The sequence below is a fragment of the Cyprinodon variegatus genome, unplaced genomic scaffold (genome assembly GCF_000732505.1).
Source record: "Cyprinodon variegatus isolate N-32 unplaced genomic scaffold, C_variegatus-1.0 Scaffold32, whole genome shotgun sequence".
Classification (NCBI taxonomy): domain Eukaryota; kingdom Metazoa; phylum Chordata; class Actinopteri; order Cyprinodontiformes; family Cyprinodontidae; genus Cyprinodon; species Cyprinodon variegatus.
This window is the reverse complement of record NW_015150485.1, coordinates 463791-478966: the sequence shown is the minus strand read 5'-3', so window position 1 is coordinate 478966 and position 15176 is coordinate 463791. Positions and strand designations below refer to the sequence as shown.

Genomic DNA, 15176 nt, shown 5'->3' with positions numbered 1-15176 from the left:
CCTGGATTAATCAGTTCGTCCAGTAATGAAAGACAGGAAACAAAGGAGCTGCCTTAAATTCAGGAAGTAGTGGAGCTGTGCATAGAGCCTATTGTTGCAGGAATTGTTGCTTAACTCTACTTACATGCATGGAAATGCAAGTTAGCTGCAACTCTTTTCCTTTTATTTAGTAGAAAACCTACTTTTAGTGCATTACCGCCACCTAGAGGGCTGGATTGAGACAGTGAGTATCGTACTCCTGTTAAATATAATGTAACTAAAATTGAGCTCCTCTGCTATTTGTTAAACTGAGAAAATATTGCAAATGCTATTTAATTGCCCAGCCCTAATAAAATCAAACAATCACTTTCTTTGTTCATATTTTCTACAGTTCTCAATCCTTCATTAATTATTTCTAGAGTTACAAGAGGGAACCTTATAAAGGATCCACATGTATGAAGGTTATATAGACCCAATCAATAGAGAACAATAACACTAAAAGCTAACTTCTTCTTTCTGAACATTTTACAATGTCAAGACTTCCCCTGATTTATGAAGAAAGAGGTAATAAAACACATATATTGTTTAAGGATGACACCTGTGCTATCAGTCCAGCCAGTAATAAACCAACAGAGTGGAAGCTTTCGGATGTGATAACAGGATTAGTTCACATGATATCAAGTATAGGGTCAGTAGAAGCTGAGGTGCAAGCTGTGCAGATGTAGCTTCAACTAATAGCCATGCAGCTCCAGATTTTAGGTGGTCCATTGTAGAAGGGAAATTCATGAAATGGGCTTTACGTTCAACTGATTTTATCCAATCCTTGGATCATAAATGCAATATAAAGAACTCCACCAAAAGACTCTAAGACAAAGTAGACATGTTTTCTGTAGTGATAAATCATTCCTCTGTCTAACTGTCCAGTGGATGAGTCTGACTTTGGGCAGCTGCCTAAAGACTGGATGTGGCCTGACAGAGCTGTCTCCTATCTAGAGTTTGGTAAAAAAAGGGAAACATTGTGGCCCTTTTTTTACAGGACTTTGACTTAACTTCTATGTTCCAGAGAATGACACTCTTAGTGCTTTGGCACAGCCAAGAATTTTGCACAAAGTTGTGCTTTTAGGTTTGTTTCGACCATTTAGGAATGCCCACTTTGTGTTCTAACAAGACATAGATCTGTTTGACACTGGATGGAGTCTGAACCTGAACCCAACGGATCATTTTTGGGATCAGTTAGAGTGGAGAGTGTAAGCTGCAGGGTCTTGTCTGCCATCGGTTTCTGACTTCTCTTTTTTTTTCTGGAAAAATGGTCAGAAGATCCTAAATGTATATATATAACCTTTTGAAAATGAAGCTCCATTAAATCGGTTTTCATCAGCTTTAATATTTCTTGTAGGAGATCAGAAGTTAACAAGCAATTTATTTCAACCTCATTAGACATTTGTATTTTAACCAAAACAGCAGTTTCATACATTTGCTTAAGAGAGTTTTATAATTCATAAAAACATAAGCAGTATTAGAAATTGATACATATTTTTTTTACTGGCTAAACATTATTTGCAGTTAAAAAATAATATATCTTCTTCAAGTATTAATGTTAAAGTTTGTTAATGTTAAATTTGTCAACAACCTGTTTGGTAAAAACTTGTTTGTAGTCCAATTTAAGGAAACATTAACAAAAACAATAAATTTTCAATTCTTATTGCTTTGCTGCTTTGTTTGCTGCAGGTTTCCAATGCTAGCGGTGGCATGAATATCACTCTGGTAGCAGCAGAGAACCCGTTTGCTCAGAGCGCGCTGGAGTCCGGGGACTGCTTCATTCTGGACCATGGATCGGATGGAAAGATCTTTGTCTGGAAAGGTCAGTTTAAGCTCAATCAGAGGAAATATTTCTCCCAGCAGTTAAAAAAAGTAAATAAGAATATGTTTTGGTGTCTTTTTTTAAACTCTCCAGGCAAAGATGCCAACATGGATGAACGAAAGGCGGCGATGAAGGCAGCTGACGAGTTCATCAAGAAGATGGGCTATCCAAAACACACTGAAGTCCAGATCCTGCCAGAAATGGGCGAGACGCCGCTCTTCAAGCAGTTCTTCAAAAACTGGCGCGACAAAGACCAGACAGAGGGTCTGGGTGTAGCATACATCGCTAACAGCATCGCCAAGATCGAGAAGGTGCCTTTCGACGCCGCCAGCCTACACCAGTCCTCCGCCATGGCCGCCCAGCATGGCATGGTGGATGACGGCAGCGGAGAGAAACAGGTGAGACGCTGATTGGCTCATTATGATGAACACCTCTCAACATGTCAGTGTATTAGATAACAGCAAATACAGCAAGGTGAGTTAACACGAAACATGCAGAAAGACGTCAGAATATATCAGCATATGGATGCAGATTGCAAATGAAAGCTGATTCAGTTAATTTTTTTATATATTAAGTGAGAAATAGGACCAAAGAGCCGATTGCAGCTCTGGAGATGCCAAACATGGAAGAGAAAATGTAGATTTATCGATTTCCTTCATTTTGATAATTTTCCAATACTTGAAATTGATATTTTCTACCTCTGGAGTGGTCTGAAATAAGTCTCTGTCAATGCTTTAAACTTTTTTATAATTAAAAGTGTTATCTTATGTAATGAATACAAGCTTTTGTTGTTTCACAGGTATTGCTTTGAAAAAAATATTAACCCTTTTACTGCCTAGTCAGCTATTTGCTCAGAAAAATCAGAATCAGAATCAGAATTAGAATCAGAAATACTTTAATAATCCCAGAGGGAAATTACTTTTGTTACACACTCCAGTTACAGTTTTATGTAATATACACGCATCCAACTATACAATATAATAAAGATAAAACAAAAATAAGAATAAAAAGTGTTAAAATATATATACACATATAGCTCTTCTGTCTATATATCTGTATGTATATATATATATATATATATTTATATATATATGCATATGTAAAAACTAAATCCAAATAAAGGGAAAATCCAAGTAAAGTGATAAAAATGCAGGTTGAAGGATGACCGGGCAGTCAAAGGGTTAAATAATGTAAAGTCTACTGTGATTCTGTAACAACTGTTAGAAAGGAAATGTCAATCATAATCCGAATCAGCATGTCTTTTTAATAATCGGTTATCATCGCGAAAACTGCAATTGGTGAAGAACATCATCTAATCTCAATACAATTGAATCTAAAAGTGCAAAATCTTCATTTTTAAATCATTTTTGAAATAAAACTTAAAAAAAATAAAATTGGTCCAAGGATCCAGTCAACAAAGAAACATAGAAATTGATTTAATATCGCAGGGGAATAGGACGATCCCAGGATCAGGTCTACTGGGGCACTGGCCCCTGCTTGCCCCTGTCTAGAACCGCCCATGAAAGCGAAAGTACAGACACCTGTTAAAAAACTATAGGTTCTTTATTGTACAAAAGTAAAATAATTAATAATTATTAATGATTAAGTACAAAAGTAAGATGATTATTTTTCCCCTAATTGATACAAATTTTTATAAAATATTCTTAAAGTTCTATACACACACAAAAAATATGTTCCTCTTTTGCTCACTGTGTTGGTAGAGAGAACATAAAAAAAAACAGACTTGTTCTAAATTTGCTCTAAATTATAATTTCAGACTGAATAATATAGATCATCCATGTTTCTATCAGTTTTTTTCAGTAAACAAAATGGACTGATCCAGATTTTCCTTCTGTGTAATTGCAGTTGTTTTCTCATGTTGTCGTCAATATGCATAGAAGTAAGGAGCCAGTTTTGAGAAAGTAAGGAGGTGAAAGTACATATTTGTGTTTAAATGAAATCACTCATAATAAACAGTCAAGTAATGCCCAGATACTAGAAGAAGCCACTTAAATAGAGCAAGAAAGTATGTAAACAAGTATATCACAAGAACAGACATAAAAGTTTCAAATCATTAACTTAAAACTTATTATTAAAAGCTTGTTGCAGCTGGAAATAAGTGATCGCACATTAAAGTGGTTCTTGATTAAATGGGATATATTTGTTCCTAACCATGGCAGATCTGGCGCATCGAGGGATCCGATAAGGTTGCGGTTGATCCGTCTACATACGGACAGTTCTACGGAGGTGACAGCTACATCATCCTTTACAACTACAGCCATGGAGGACGACAGGGACACATCATCTACATGTGGTGAGAAGTCAAGCTTCAGCTTAATGTGAACTTTTTGATGTCTTTTTCCCCAAGAAGTGAATTTCTTTGGTGATCCAGTTCAAACTGTGAAAGTTGTTTATTAGGCGGACTTTTGCACATGTGTAGATTGCAAGTATATATATAAAGATTTACATTAGAACAATAATCTGGATTTTTTTTATACAGAAATGGGGATAAATCCTTATGTCCATTTACCAAGTTATATTTTCTCAGTATTTGGTTGCAACTCCTTTTGCATAAATACAGCAATGTTGCAGTGTGATATGAAGGCGATAAGCCTGTTATTAAACCAGCCTTCAGCTCGTCTGCATTGGTGGTTCTGGCATAAAATTTTCCTCTCGACAATCTTGCATAGATTCATAAAAAGTTAATTTTGGATTCTGCACCTCTCTTCTCTTTCTTCACACTCTGGGATCTCAATTTTAGAGTCTGGATCGGCCCAACAGTCTTCTCTTTGCCCATCAGCTCTTTTTATTTTTCTAAAGTTGCCCCAGGTTGTGTTATTGGTTCTCACACAAACATTTCTGTTTTCAAAATCATTATTATCGTTCTTTGTAATAGTCCGATTAAGGAATTTAATTTCTGTTAGCTGTAACCCATGATCATCCACTCAAGAAGTTTGCTTTTTCAGGCAGGGAACAGACTCCAGTCAGGATGAGATTGGCACCTGCGCCATCCTGACCTCCCAGCTGGATGATGAGCTCGGTGGAGGTCCTGTGCAGGTATAACCTGTCCTTCATGTGGTGACTTTCTGTTTTCAAAGGCTTACATTCATATTCTCCTCCATGGCCTACTCAGTGCTGCCACCTCCTGTTTGATCTGTGCATCCTTTCCTTACCATTTCCCTTTTATTGTTTTTCTCCTGCTGCTTCTTTGCTCCTTGGTTTCTGCCCTGCCTTCCTCCTCAGGTTGTTGGTGCTCCAATAACCACTCAGGTATTTCCCCCACTCCCTCCTGCTACTCATTACTCCATGCAAAGAGACTCTAGTTTAACCTTCTTAGTGCATGTTTCACCTGAGCGAACAATAAAAAGGGGTGTGGTAGTGAGTAAGACGCTCCCACCAGTTCTGATTCCAACCTCTGAACTCGTTGATGTGGAGCCAGTATTATAATTTTATATATTTTTTTTCCTTTGAAGCAGAAGGTAAAGCTAACCCATTTAAAGCTGATTATTGATTCATCCTTTTTCTGATGGAAATCCTATTACAAAATATATTTTCACACAGACATGTGGAAAAAAGTACACTCTCTTTCAGTAATATCAAGAAAATAACTTTTTTTTTTTTTTTTTTTGCAATATAAGCCAATTATATCCTCGCTGCTTCCATTACTTAACATTTGATGCTTTAGCCATTAACAGTGGAGGATCTTTTCGGTGTTAACACAAAACGGGTTAAAAAGACATCAGGAATATCCTTAAAGAAACTTCTTATGGCATAAATACTATTTAAGTCCATCATTCTACAGCAAGAAGGATTACTCACAAGTGGAAAAAATGAGCTAGCAGTATTTGCAGAAGTGGATGTCTCAGTAAATTCATCCTGAGATCAGAATAAAGCTCAGAAACTACAGGACACAGTTTTGGTAACTGTAGTTAATGTTCAGGACAAGGCAAACAGAAACAAAACTGGGGAGGAAGCCTATTGTCTTTAAAAAGAATATGGCAGCACAACACTGACGATTCTGGATCATTTCCTGTGAGATAGAAGAGACCAAAGCAGAAAAATCTGGCTTTTACACACAGACCATGACAGGAGAGAACAGAAAACAGTGAATCAGTTAGGCACGAAGGTGGCGGTGTGGGGATGTGGGCACTTTGGAGTCTTGAAATCAACAGTGAAATCTTTTGTTCACTAAAATATTCAAGGGGAAAATTGGGTGGCTCTCTGTCAGAAGCTGAAATGCGTCTTCAGCAGAACAATGATCTCGATAACTGCAGAAAATTAGAACAAAAAAAAATATAAATAAGAAAAGAAGCTAAAACAAAGTCAGGATCTCTGTCTGATTGAAATACTTTAAATATTTGATTGGGGCTTTGAGGATGTCATCTCTGTGTTTTACACAAGTTAAGTTTCGCCATCCCCTTGTATAAATGTAGTTTTGGCAAAACAATCCCTTAAAATGTTGCAAAAAGGATCCATTTCACTCCTACATTTATCTGAGCTTTCTATTCTGTGCTGAAAATATGCTTGAATTGAGAAGGAAACTAAATCACCAGCCACTACGAGTGCATGTTACAAATATTTGATGCAAATGTAGAAAAGGACAAAACATGTCAGTCTGTTCTGTCAAACTAAATACTGAACCGATTCTTCCTGTCTGTTCTGATCCACACTCATCTCTAAATATTTATCTTTCCTCGGTCTGCCTGTGCACGTCAGGATAAGCTTCATTTGAGTTGTTGACAGTGTGCTACTGACTGAAGCTCCTCATAACTATAGATATGCAGTAGAAGAGGCATATATTAGGATGTTAGACATAACTTTAGAGTCCTAACTGCAACTTTTAACAGCTCTCATCTGTAGAACTGCAATGCTTAACTCTGTGTTGCCATCTTGTGTTGGTAAAGAAGACTGCAGCAGAGATCTGACAGGTACATTTCAATAAGTTGAAGTATCATCAAAAAGTACATTAATTTTGGTAATTCATTTGACAATGTAAAAAAAAAACATATACTCCAAAAAATAAATACAAAAAAAAAGGATATATTTGGAAAACAATTCTGCAAAAATGGTTCAAACAAGGACATTAACACATAAATCTAACATGACATATTAATTAATATATGTCATGCTTTGCAGATTATTAGGGAAGGTTGTTGACTTGACTTTTGTTCGACAAACAGTCATTTAAACCTTCCACAAGGAGCTCTTTAAGCTTTGGAGGCATATTAATAAATAGTTGAGTGGAAGGAAAACGTTTGGGACAAATAATCGGCATAAGCAAAAAAGATCATGGTAAAGTTGCAGCACTTCATTAGCTGAAAACCATGACTGTTAAGGTAATATCACTGTCTGTTTGATGATATTCCAATTAATTGAAATGACCCAATATTTCTTTTTTTCTTTTTAAAGTCCTGTGATTAAATAACCTGCAACACCAAAGCTGCATGAGGTCTATGTGATGTATGTAGCAGCTGACTCAACTGGCTCCAGAGTTTAATGTTGGTGTTTGTGCACCAGGTGAGGGTGGTCCAGGGCAAGGAGCCAGCCCACCTCATGAGCCTGTTTGGAGGAAAGCCCATGGTGGTCTACAGGGGAGGAACGTCCCGGGACGGAGGTCAGTCCGCCCCGGCGGAGACTCGACTCTTCCAGGTGCGCTCCAACTCGACAGGGCACACCAGAGCCGTGGAGGTAAGCAATCAGACATCATTCATCATCTGACCTCACAACAGACTGTGTTTTTTTATGTTTTTTACCAGCTTCAGTGTAATATTTATCCCATGAAAAGGACGGATGCCAGCAGAGAGCGGCTCCAACCTGCTAAGCTGGGGGAGAACTCAGCCCTTTGTGCCTCAGAGCAGATTAGAAACACATTTGTGAGGCACAGTGTTGAACTAAGAGGTCTGTTCTGTTATTATCAGAAAGGCTGTGGTCTATTTTGAAGCACTGTCCTGCTGGCATGATAAATCTGCTAGATCTGTATTAATCCGCTGCTGAAAATAGTCCCCGAACACCATTTGCTCTTGTTTGACTGTGGATTGTCAACGTGTCCCGTTAGGACATTCACTGCGAAGCACGGACTCTTCTGTCCTCTATAATCTCCATGAGGCGCTGAAAGAACCACGCAGAAATTTTATGTTGTTTAGAAAGAAGGAAAGAGCTTTAAAGGTTTGGATGTTAAACTGCAGAATGTTTGTGTTCCCCCAGCTTGAAGCGACGGCGTCCAACCTGAACTCCAATGACGTCTTCGTTCTTGTGACCCCCGATGGTACCTCTCTGTGGGTGGGAACGGGTGCCAGCGACTCAGAGAAGCAGGGAGCTCAGCAGCTGTGTGACATCCTGGGCGTGTCGGCCTCCTCCGAGCTTTCTGAGGGAGGAGAAACTGGTGAGGCATCGGCATTGTTTCCTGAAACCTTCCTGTTCTTTTGCGGTACGACTGTCAGACGCAGGTCTATTTAAACCGGTCAGTTTTTAAAATGAACTCAGGTGTGAATTGATTTTACCTCAGGAAGTTTGAAAAATAAATGTTTCAATAGTTTTCTTGACAGGAAAATGATGACTTGCTCCTCCCAGGTGGGGTTTTAGGTTTTGTTCAGGGAGGAGGTTATAAATGTAATTTTTGTCACGTTTTTCTTAAAAGGGCTTTGAATTTAAAGCCTTGCAGGGCAGCATAAAGCCCACTGCTCTCATTAAGCCATTAAAAAAGATAGAAAGAAAAATAATAAACGGTTAGTTCAGGTGTTAAAAAATATGAATCAGGAAATTGTCTGTATACCCAACTAAACCAAACTGTTCTCTGCTTAAAAAAAACTTTTCTAACATGGATAAAAAAAAGAAGTTTATTTTATTTCAGTGTTAAATTCTGATTAAAGTAACAGATTATAATTAAAAATGTCCTTGACTTTTACTGGTTGATGATTTTCTTTATTGAGGTGCCGCTGATTTTTAATTGGTTACCCCTGATCTAGAATATAGATCACAGTTATCATCGGGTCTTATAAGAGGATAATGATCCAAATGATAAAATGAATGCAGAAATAAATGGTTCTCAGAACAAGAACCAGCCTGCTGGGTCTGAGTCCACATCCTTTAATAATCCTCAGGGCTGGGCATCAGGCAGTACCCAGGATTTTAACAACCTCTCTCTGTAAATTGTTTTTCTATAGGTGAAAACTAAACGCTGATTTGCTTCAGATGAAAAGATGCACAAAGCATTACCCAACAATGCAGGGGTGTCAATAATTATGACTTTATGGAGAACTAATAGTTCCTACAGTGACTGTCTTTAATAGGTACAGAAACACATCCCTGACGCATCATCATGTTGTTTTTCCAGATCAGTTCTGGTCCGCTCTGGGAGGGAAGGCAGAATACCGCACCTCCACCAGACTCAAGGACAAGATGGATGCTCACCCACCACGACTCTTTGCCTGCTCCAACAAGACAGGGAACTTTGTCGTAAGTGTTTCCAAGCTACTAAAAATCATTATAAGATATTCCAGACATAACAGAAAAGAAAAAAAAAAACTCCTGCAGACTGGATTTTAGCTTCACCTTTATAATGAAAACCAAAGGTTATAAAGCGCTTCACCCCTGCATTCGTCCCTCCACACAGATTGAAGAGGTACCCGGGGAGTTGACCCAAGATGACCTAGCCACTGATGATGTCATGATCCTCGATACCTGGGAGCAGGTAAACAACAGGAAAACCTCTCGATTCCTGTAGGCACTGTGAAAATAATGAGGCAAATTAATGCTGAGCCGGATCTTTTTCATTTTAGGTGTTTGTTTGGATCGGGAATGAAGCCCAGGAGGAGGAGAAAACTGAAGCCATGGCGTCTGGTAGGAAAAAAAACAGACCTGGGCGAAGAATATGCACACATTATAACCACAAACTGATTGATTGGGATTCATGTCGCAGACCAAAACTAGGAGAAGGAAAAAAATAAATGAGATGAGAATTTGGATTCGGTGCTCCTGGATCAACACTTTGTTGAACCACCTCCTGCTGCCTTTCCAGCTTAGAGTCCTTCGTTTTGATTTAAACCAGCCCAGTGGAGCTCTAGCTGCATGGCTAGGATTATCCAGCCTTTATTGCATTCTCAAGTCTCTTCCAGGGGCTTTCCCACAGCATGATGCTGCCACCTCTATGACTTTAGGTTATTTTTCTATTATAATAGTGGCAGCACACATTAATTAACAGAGTCATACTTTGGCATCTGACTTATTTCCACCTACTGTAATTTAGCACATTTAGACATAAATAGACATAAAAGAGCATAAAAGATACTGTTGCTCTTACATATCTGCAGAACTCATTATTGCACACTTCATATTAGCAATGGCATAAAGTTTGAAATTTCGCACCGATCTGATTCCTGAGTTGGCCACTGAAAAATAGGACAGGCAGGATTTTGTATATAGCTCATTTCGGTGGAGAGACTATTCAAAGCGCTGTGCAGGAGAAAAAGAAAAGCAACACAATAGTTAAGAAGAATAAAAAGAGAAACATTGGCCACTGCGGTGGTGCAGGGGTAAAACAGGCGAACCATGTAGAGAGGGTTTGATCCTAAACAAGACTGTCACAGGTTTGGATCCCGGCCTGGTGACCTTTGCTGCATATCTTCTATGATCTCATTTTCTATCTGCCTAAAGGCCTAAAAAGGAACCTAAAGAAAGAAATGTGCTAAAAAAAAAGAAAGAAAAAAAATGTTAACAAACCTGTTTTTAATCTCGAAAAAAGCAACAAAGGGTTTCTAATGGAGGTTTGCTGACAGAAGATAGTAAACTATTCCAGAACAAACTGCCAAAAAAACCACCAAATCCAAATGTTTTGCTTGTTGGCTAAAAAAAGTTGCATTTTGGTCTCTGCTGAGCAGAGCACCATCTAGGTCTACAGATGTGCTCCTTGGGGCCCACGGACCTTCATGTGTTCGATTCGATGTTTCCCTGCTAGCTTGACTGAAACTGTGAAACACAGGTTTCTGCAGCATTTTAGGTGATGCAATCATTGAAGTTGGTTCTGCTGGAGCAGGGATACGGGGTTAAAATGAGCACAGAGGACAGCTCCTCCAATCACAGAGGGCCCCTGGGCTCCCTTTCAGTTCAATCCTCTGACTGTCGACTTAGGAAGATTGCCTTGTTTGGGTCTGCGCATTTTACCTCAAATTCCAGATTCCGATGAGATGTTTAAATTTTGAGAGATTATTTTAAAACTTTGCTCTGGATTATTTTTTAAGGATTTATATTAAAAGGTGCTGAATAAAAATCCACTCATTACAAACCCCTAATAGAATATCTCACTGAGCTTCCTTAATGAGAGATTCTGATCTAACATCCAGTCACATTTTCTCTCCCCCCTCAGCCGTCCGTTACATCCAGACCGACCCGGCTAACAGAGACCCTCGGACTCCTATTGTCAAAATCAAGCAGGGCTTTGAGCCGCCCACATTCACCGGCTGGTTCCTGGGCTGGGATCACGACTACTGGACCAGTGACCCATTGGAACGGGCCATGGCAGAACTTGCTCTGTGAGCGCTCACCCTATCATCCCTTCCCCCCCTTTCTGCCTCTGCTAGCATTATTCTAAATACCAACTTGCTTTTTAAGTAAAAGTAAAAGATTTTTTTTTTTATTTGTGTTTTTTGTGCAACTTTAGTGCCTTCACATTTATATCCTAAGCAATGGTTAGAAGAAACTTTCACTGATAGGTAGCAATGCTGTTTTGCACTAAATATATTTCAAAATAGTGACTTTTATTGAAGATCGCTCTAATTTTGTATTGAATCCACAGCTCAGATGGAAAACAAGCAATGCCTTAATATCATTTCCTTTATGGTTTTAAAGGTACAGCTTCAAGTGAAGAACCCGTTTGCCAATTTATTGTTTTTACCTTCTTCTGTATTTATTTCTCACAACCAAACTGTAATCCACAGAAATCTTCCTTCAGTGTCAAAAACAGACTCTGGGTCTCTTTAAAAAAACATCTGGTTCTGTTTGAAATAAACCAAATTCAAGATGTGATGAGTTTTATGTCTTCTTTTCATTCATCTGCCGATTCAAAAAAACAAAAAACAGCGTTAGATTTGGATACCATCTTTATTTAAAATCGTGTACAGGCATTGAATGTTAAAATCATATCAAACAAGCTGGTAAAAGGCAACAGCACAAACCTAAAAGAAATCATCCTTTATCAATAATAAACTTGTAAAACGTGATAAACCAGCTTAAAAAAATTGCATCGAAAGGAGACGCGATCATAAACGACACTGAGCAGTTGATCTGCAGGGTACAGAGAAGCTACTGATCAATGTTTGCCTCAATCAAACCTTCAGCTTAAAATGACTGAACAGCAGCTCATACAGGAAATACTACTGTAAAATGTAACGGCTTTATGATAAAACATGTAATAAAAGGTGATTCTACTCACTACCCACACAAAACTACTAAACAACACACACAGATCAGCCAGAATATTATGACCACTGACAAAACTCTCCTTATACAACTTTATTGATTATGTATAGATTTCTTTTAAGAGATTAGATAAAATATTTACCTTGGAAATGTTTTATCATTTATCAAGGTTTATTATCTACAGTATGGGCTGAAAATTTGAAGTTTTCATAATATTATTAATGAAATTTAGGATATTTGAGCAGAAGATTTACAAGTTTGCTTTCCCCCCCCAAAATAATACCCATAAGTGAGCTAGAAATAAATGATCTGAAGAAGTGAAAGGCTGCAGGTACAGAAAACCAACATGGACAGACAATTGTTTTCGTCAATCTAAGACAGGGGTCTGCAACCTGTGGCTCTGGAGTCAAAATGTCTCCTTGGATTCTCTGCAATGGCTCTTAATGATGGCTGAAAATGATTAGATGCTAACTAATAATTTAGAATATGGTAGAATAACAAATAGCAGTCTTAGATGCTTGGTATGCTGTTGTATTTTTCTTATTACATCATAAAACCTTTTTTTTTTTTTTTGGTCATAGTAGAAAATCCATGCCTTTGTTGGGGTGTTTTGGCCTAGTGGGTTAGAGTAGTGCGCTTGCACACTGATAAGGGCGCAGCACACTGCTCCTCAAGGGTAAAGGACAAATGCAGAGGTGAATTTCTCCAGTGTGAGATTTATAAAGATCAATTAATTAAAAATGCCTTCTCTTTTTTCAGATTTCTTTTCGTTTGCACTTATTTTAAAAGCTAAAATAGAAAACAGTAGGTTGTTTAGAACTGTAACAGCTTTCCTATGGAGGATATTTATCAAAAATAATCTGCGTTTTAACATAAGGTGATGTCATGTTTTCAGCTCTAAGCTGCTTTTATTTAGATGGAATTGGGGATAAATGGCTCTTCAGATTATAAAGGTTGCAGACCATTGATCTAAGTGAACCAAAAAAAACAAAACAAAGCAGCTCTGATCCATGGAGGCTTTTACTGATTATCCTGGTTTAAAGGAAGTGGTGATAATTTAAAGGCTGATCTGCGTTTTAAAAAACACAACAGTTAAAACTTACAAGATGCATAAACTACATTTACTAACAGTCTAACTACCGAAGATGCATCTATATTTTCACAGGTTAGTATAAAGGTTAATACGTTTTTGGTTTGTGTTACACTCAGAAAATATGGCATAAAAAGGGTTACATTTGAGAAGAGTGTAATATTAACCCAGATGGTTGGTTGGCAGTGAGTTAAGGCTTTTGGCTGAAAGATTCATAGCCCCTGATATTTTAAGAGTAAGAAATCTGAGGATAGGATGAAATGAAAAGGCACGACTGATATTAATGAACTATACTATTAGATATATACTCTGGGTTTTGTCAGCTTAATAGAGAACAGGTATTTAAAGCCTGTATTGTCAACTAAATACTTCATATACTGTGAGTTGATAGAAAGCTTATAGTAAATATCTACAGCTGGATAACATAAAACTTTTCAGCTTATAAGTGGATTAAAGTAACAGTTTATCTATTTCCAGGAGTGCTGGCTGTCCTCCCTGTTTTTATGTACAGAGCCCACTCTTCATACCCCTTGAACCTCTCAACAATGTGTCCCAATACAACCCCGATCTTTTAGGAGTTTTATGGGATGGATCAACACAAAGTAGAGCAGAATGGATTCTACATTTTTTTTAACGTATAAAAATCCAGTAGTGTTGCATCAATAAAATCCATTTCGAATACCATGAGAAAGAACTTTTGGTTTAAAAAACAGCTGTTTCTGTTGGATTGAGGACATCAGTAAGAATACAGTGGGGGCTGCATCATGCTGAGGGGACTTTCTTTAGCAGGGACAGGAAAGCTGGTCAGAACTGATGGATGACATCCAGCCTGCAGGAGACTGACAGAGGATCAATTATCCAATTAATCCTTCTTATAATTAAGTGCAGGAAGTCTTCCATCCGTTTTCTTTCACTCCGTTATCATATATCACTCTGTGTTGTTCCATAACATAAACACCAAAAAAGTCACTCTGAGGTTTGCGGTTTTTAAAGTGAGGGAAAGTGAAGAAGGTCAAGAGGTGTGAAAAATTCTACAAGGCACTGCAAGAAAAGAAACAAGAGCGGTTAGCATGATGCATCTTTTTCACTGGCTGAAACACGACTCTTTTTGACCCTTTGAGGTTAAAATACTGAGTTTAATAGTTTTATGAATCATTTGAAAATGATTCCCTTGCTGTTTGGGCAGCAGTGGTAACAGTGTTACAATATCAGGATAGATTTGGAGTATGTGTGCGTGTGAGAGCAGAGGCAGCTCACCCATCCAGCAGGAGCTTTAAATTAAAAACAGAATATGTAAAGAGTTGAAGTTAAACAGTTGCAGTTCAAAAAAATCAAAATTAAAATCAAATAAAAGTAGTAATTAGCTACTTTAGAAGCTCTGCTGGTTAAAAGCTGAAAGCCTCATTGACCTATAGGTGTGTGTGTTTTTTTTTTTTTGGGAGGGGGCATAGAAGGAGTTTTTCCTCAGTGTTTTATGAAGCCCTGCATCATCTCCAGCGGCAGCGGGAAGATGATGGTGGAGTTCTTCTCGGCGGCGATGGTGTTGAGGGTTTGCAGGTAGCGCAGCTGCAGAGCTGAAGGGGACTCTGCGATCACCAGAGAGGCCTCCTTCAGGGCGCGGGAGGCGTTCATCTCGCCCTCGGCAGCGATCACCTACAGGAAGACAGGAGAAAGAGGGGAGACCCTTCATATAACGGCTCAGGGGGAAATAAAACTTAAGATCTGAGTCCATTTCAGAAGAAAAACTATTTAATAAATGTCACCTGTTGCTCATTTTCTGGACTCATTAGAAACAGTATTTGAACCTAAATGTGATCCTCCTGGTAAAACTAA

General features: G+C 38.2%; 2 protein-coding genes across 4 annotated transcripts in view; one reads left to right on the top strand and one right to left on the bottom strand.

The window, feature by feature from the left end:
• LOC107102297 (gelsolin-like) overlaps nucleotides 1–11858 on the top strand; it is a 26683-nt gene extending 14825 nt beyond the window's left edge. Inside the window, exons 7-17 of one of the 2 annotated variants that reach the window (XM_015401545.1) lie at nucleotides 1708–1840; nucleotides 1934–2238; nucleotides 4021–4154; nucleotides 4807–4897; nucleotides 5084–5110; nucleotides 7358–7528; nucleotides 8045–8222; nucleotides 9174–9295; nucleotides 9453–9530; nucleotides 9619–9679; nucleotides 11202–11858. In XM_015401545.1, coding sequence (XP_015257031.1) covers nucleotides 1708–1840; nucleotides 1934–2238; nucleotides 4021–4154; nucleotides 4807–4897; nucleotides 5084–5110; nucleotides 7358–7528; nucleotides 8045–8222; nucleotides 9174–9295; nucleotides 9453–9530; nucleotides 9619–9679; nucleotides 11202–11371 — 1470 coding nt within the window. In that variant the 3' untranslated portion in view covers nucleotides 11372–11858. The remainder of the gene's footprint in view (nucleotides 1–1707; nucleotides 1841–1933; nucleotides 2239–4020; nucleotides 4155–4806; nucleotides 4898–5083; nucleotides 5111–7357; nucleotides 7529–8044; nucleotides 8223–9173; nucleotides 9296–9452; nucleotides 9531–9618; nucleotides 9680–11201) is intronic. The other variant, XM_015401553.1, reaches the window with a different exon arrangement.
• A 60-nt stretch (nucleotides 11859–11918) lies between these two features.
• stom (stomatin) overlaps nucleotides 11919–15176 on the bottom strand; it is a 17281-nt gene continuing 14023 nt past the window's right edge. For both annotated transcript variants that reach the window (XM_015401574.1, XM_015401566.1), the window contains one exon: nucleotides 11919–14996. In XM_015401574.1, coding sequence (XP_015257060.1) covers nucleotides 14808–14996 — 189 coding nt within the window. In that variant the 3' untranslated portion in view covers nucleotides 11919–14807. The remainder of the gene's footprint in view (nucleotides 14997–15176) is intronic.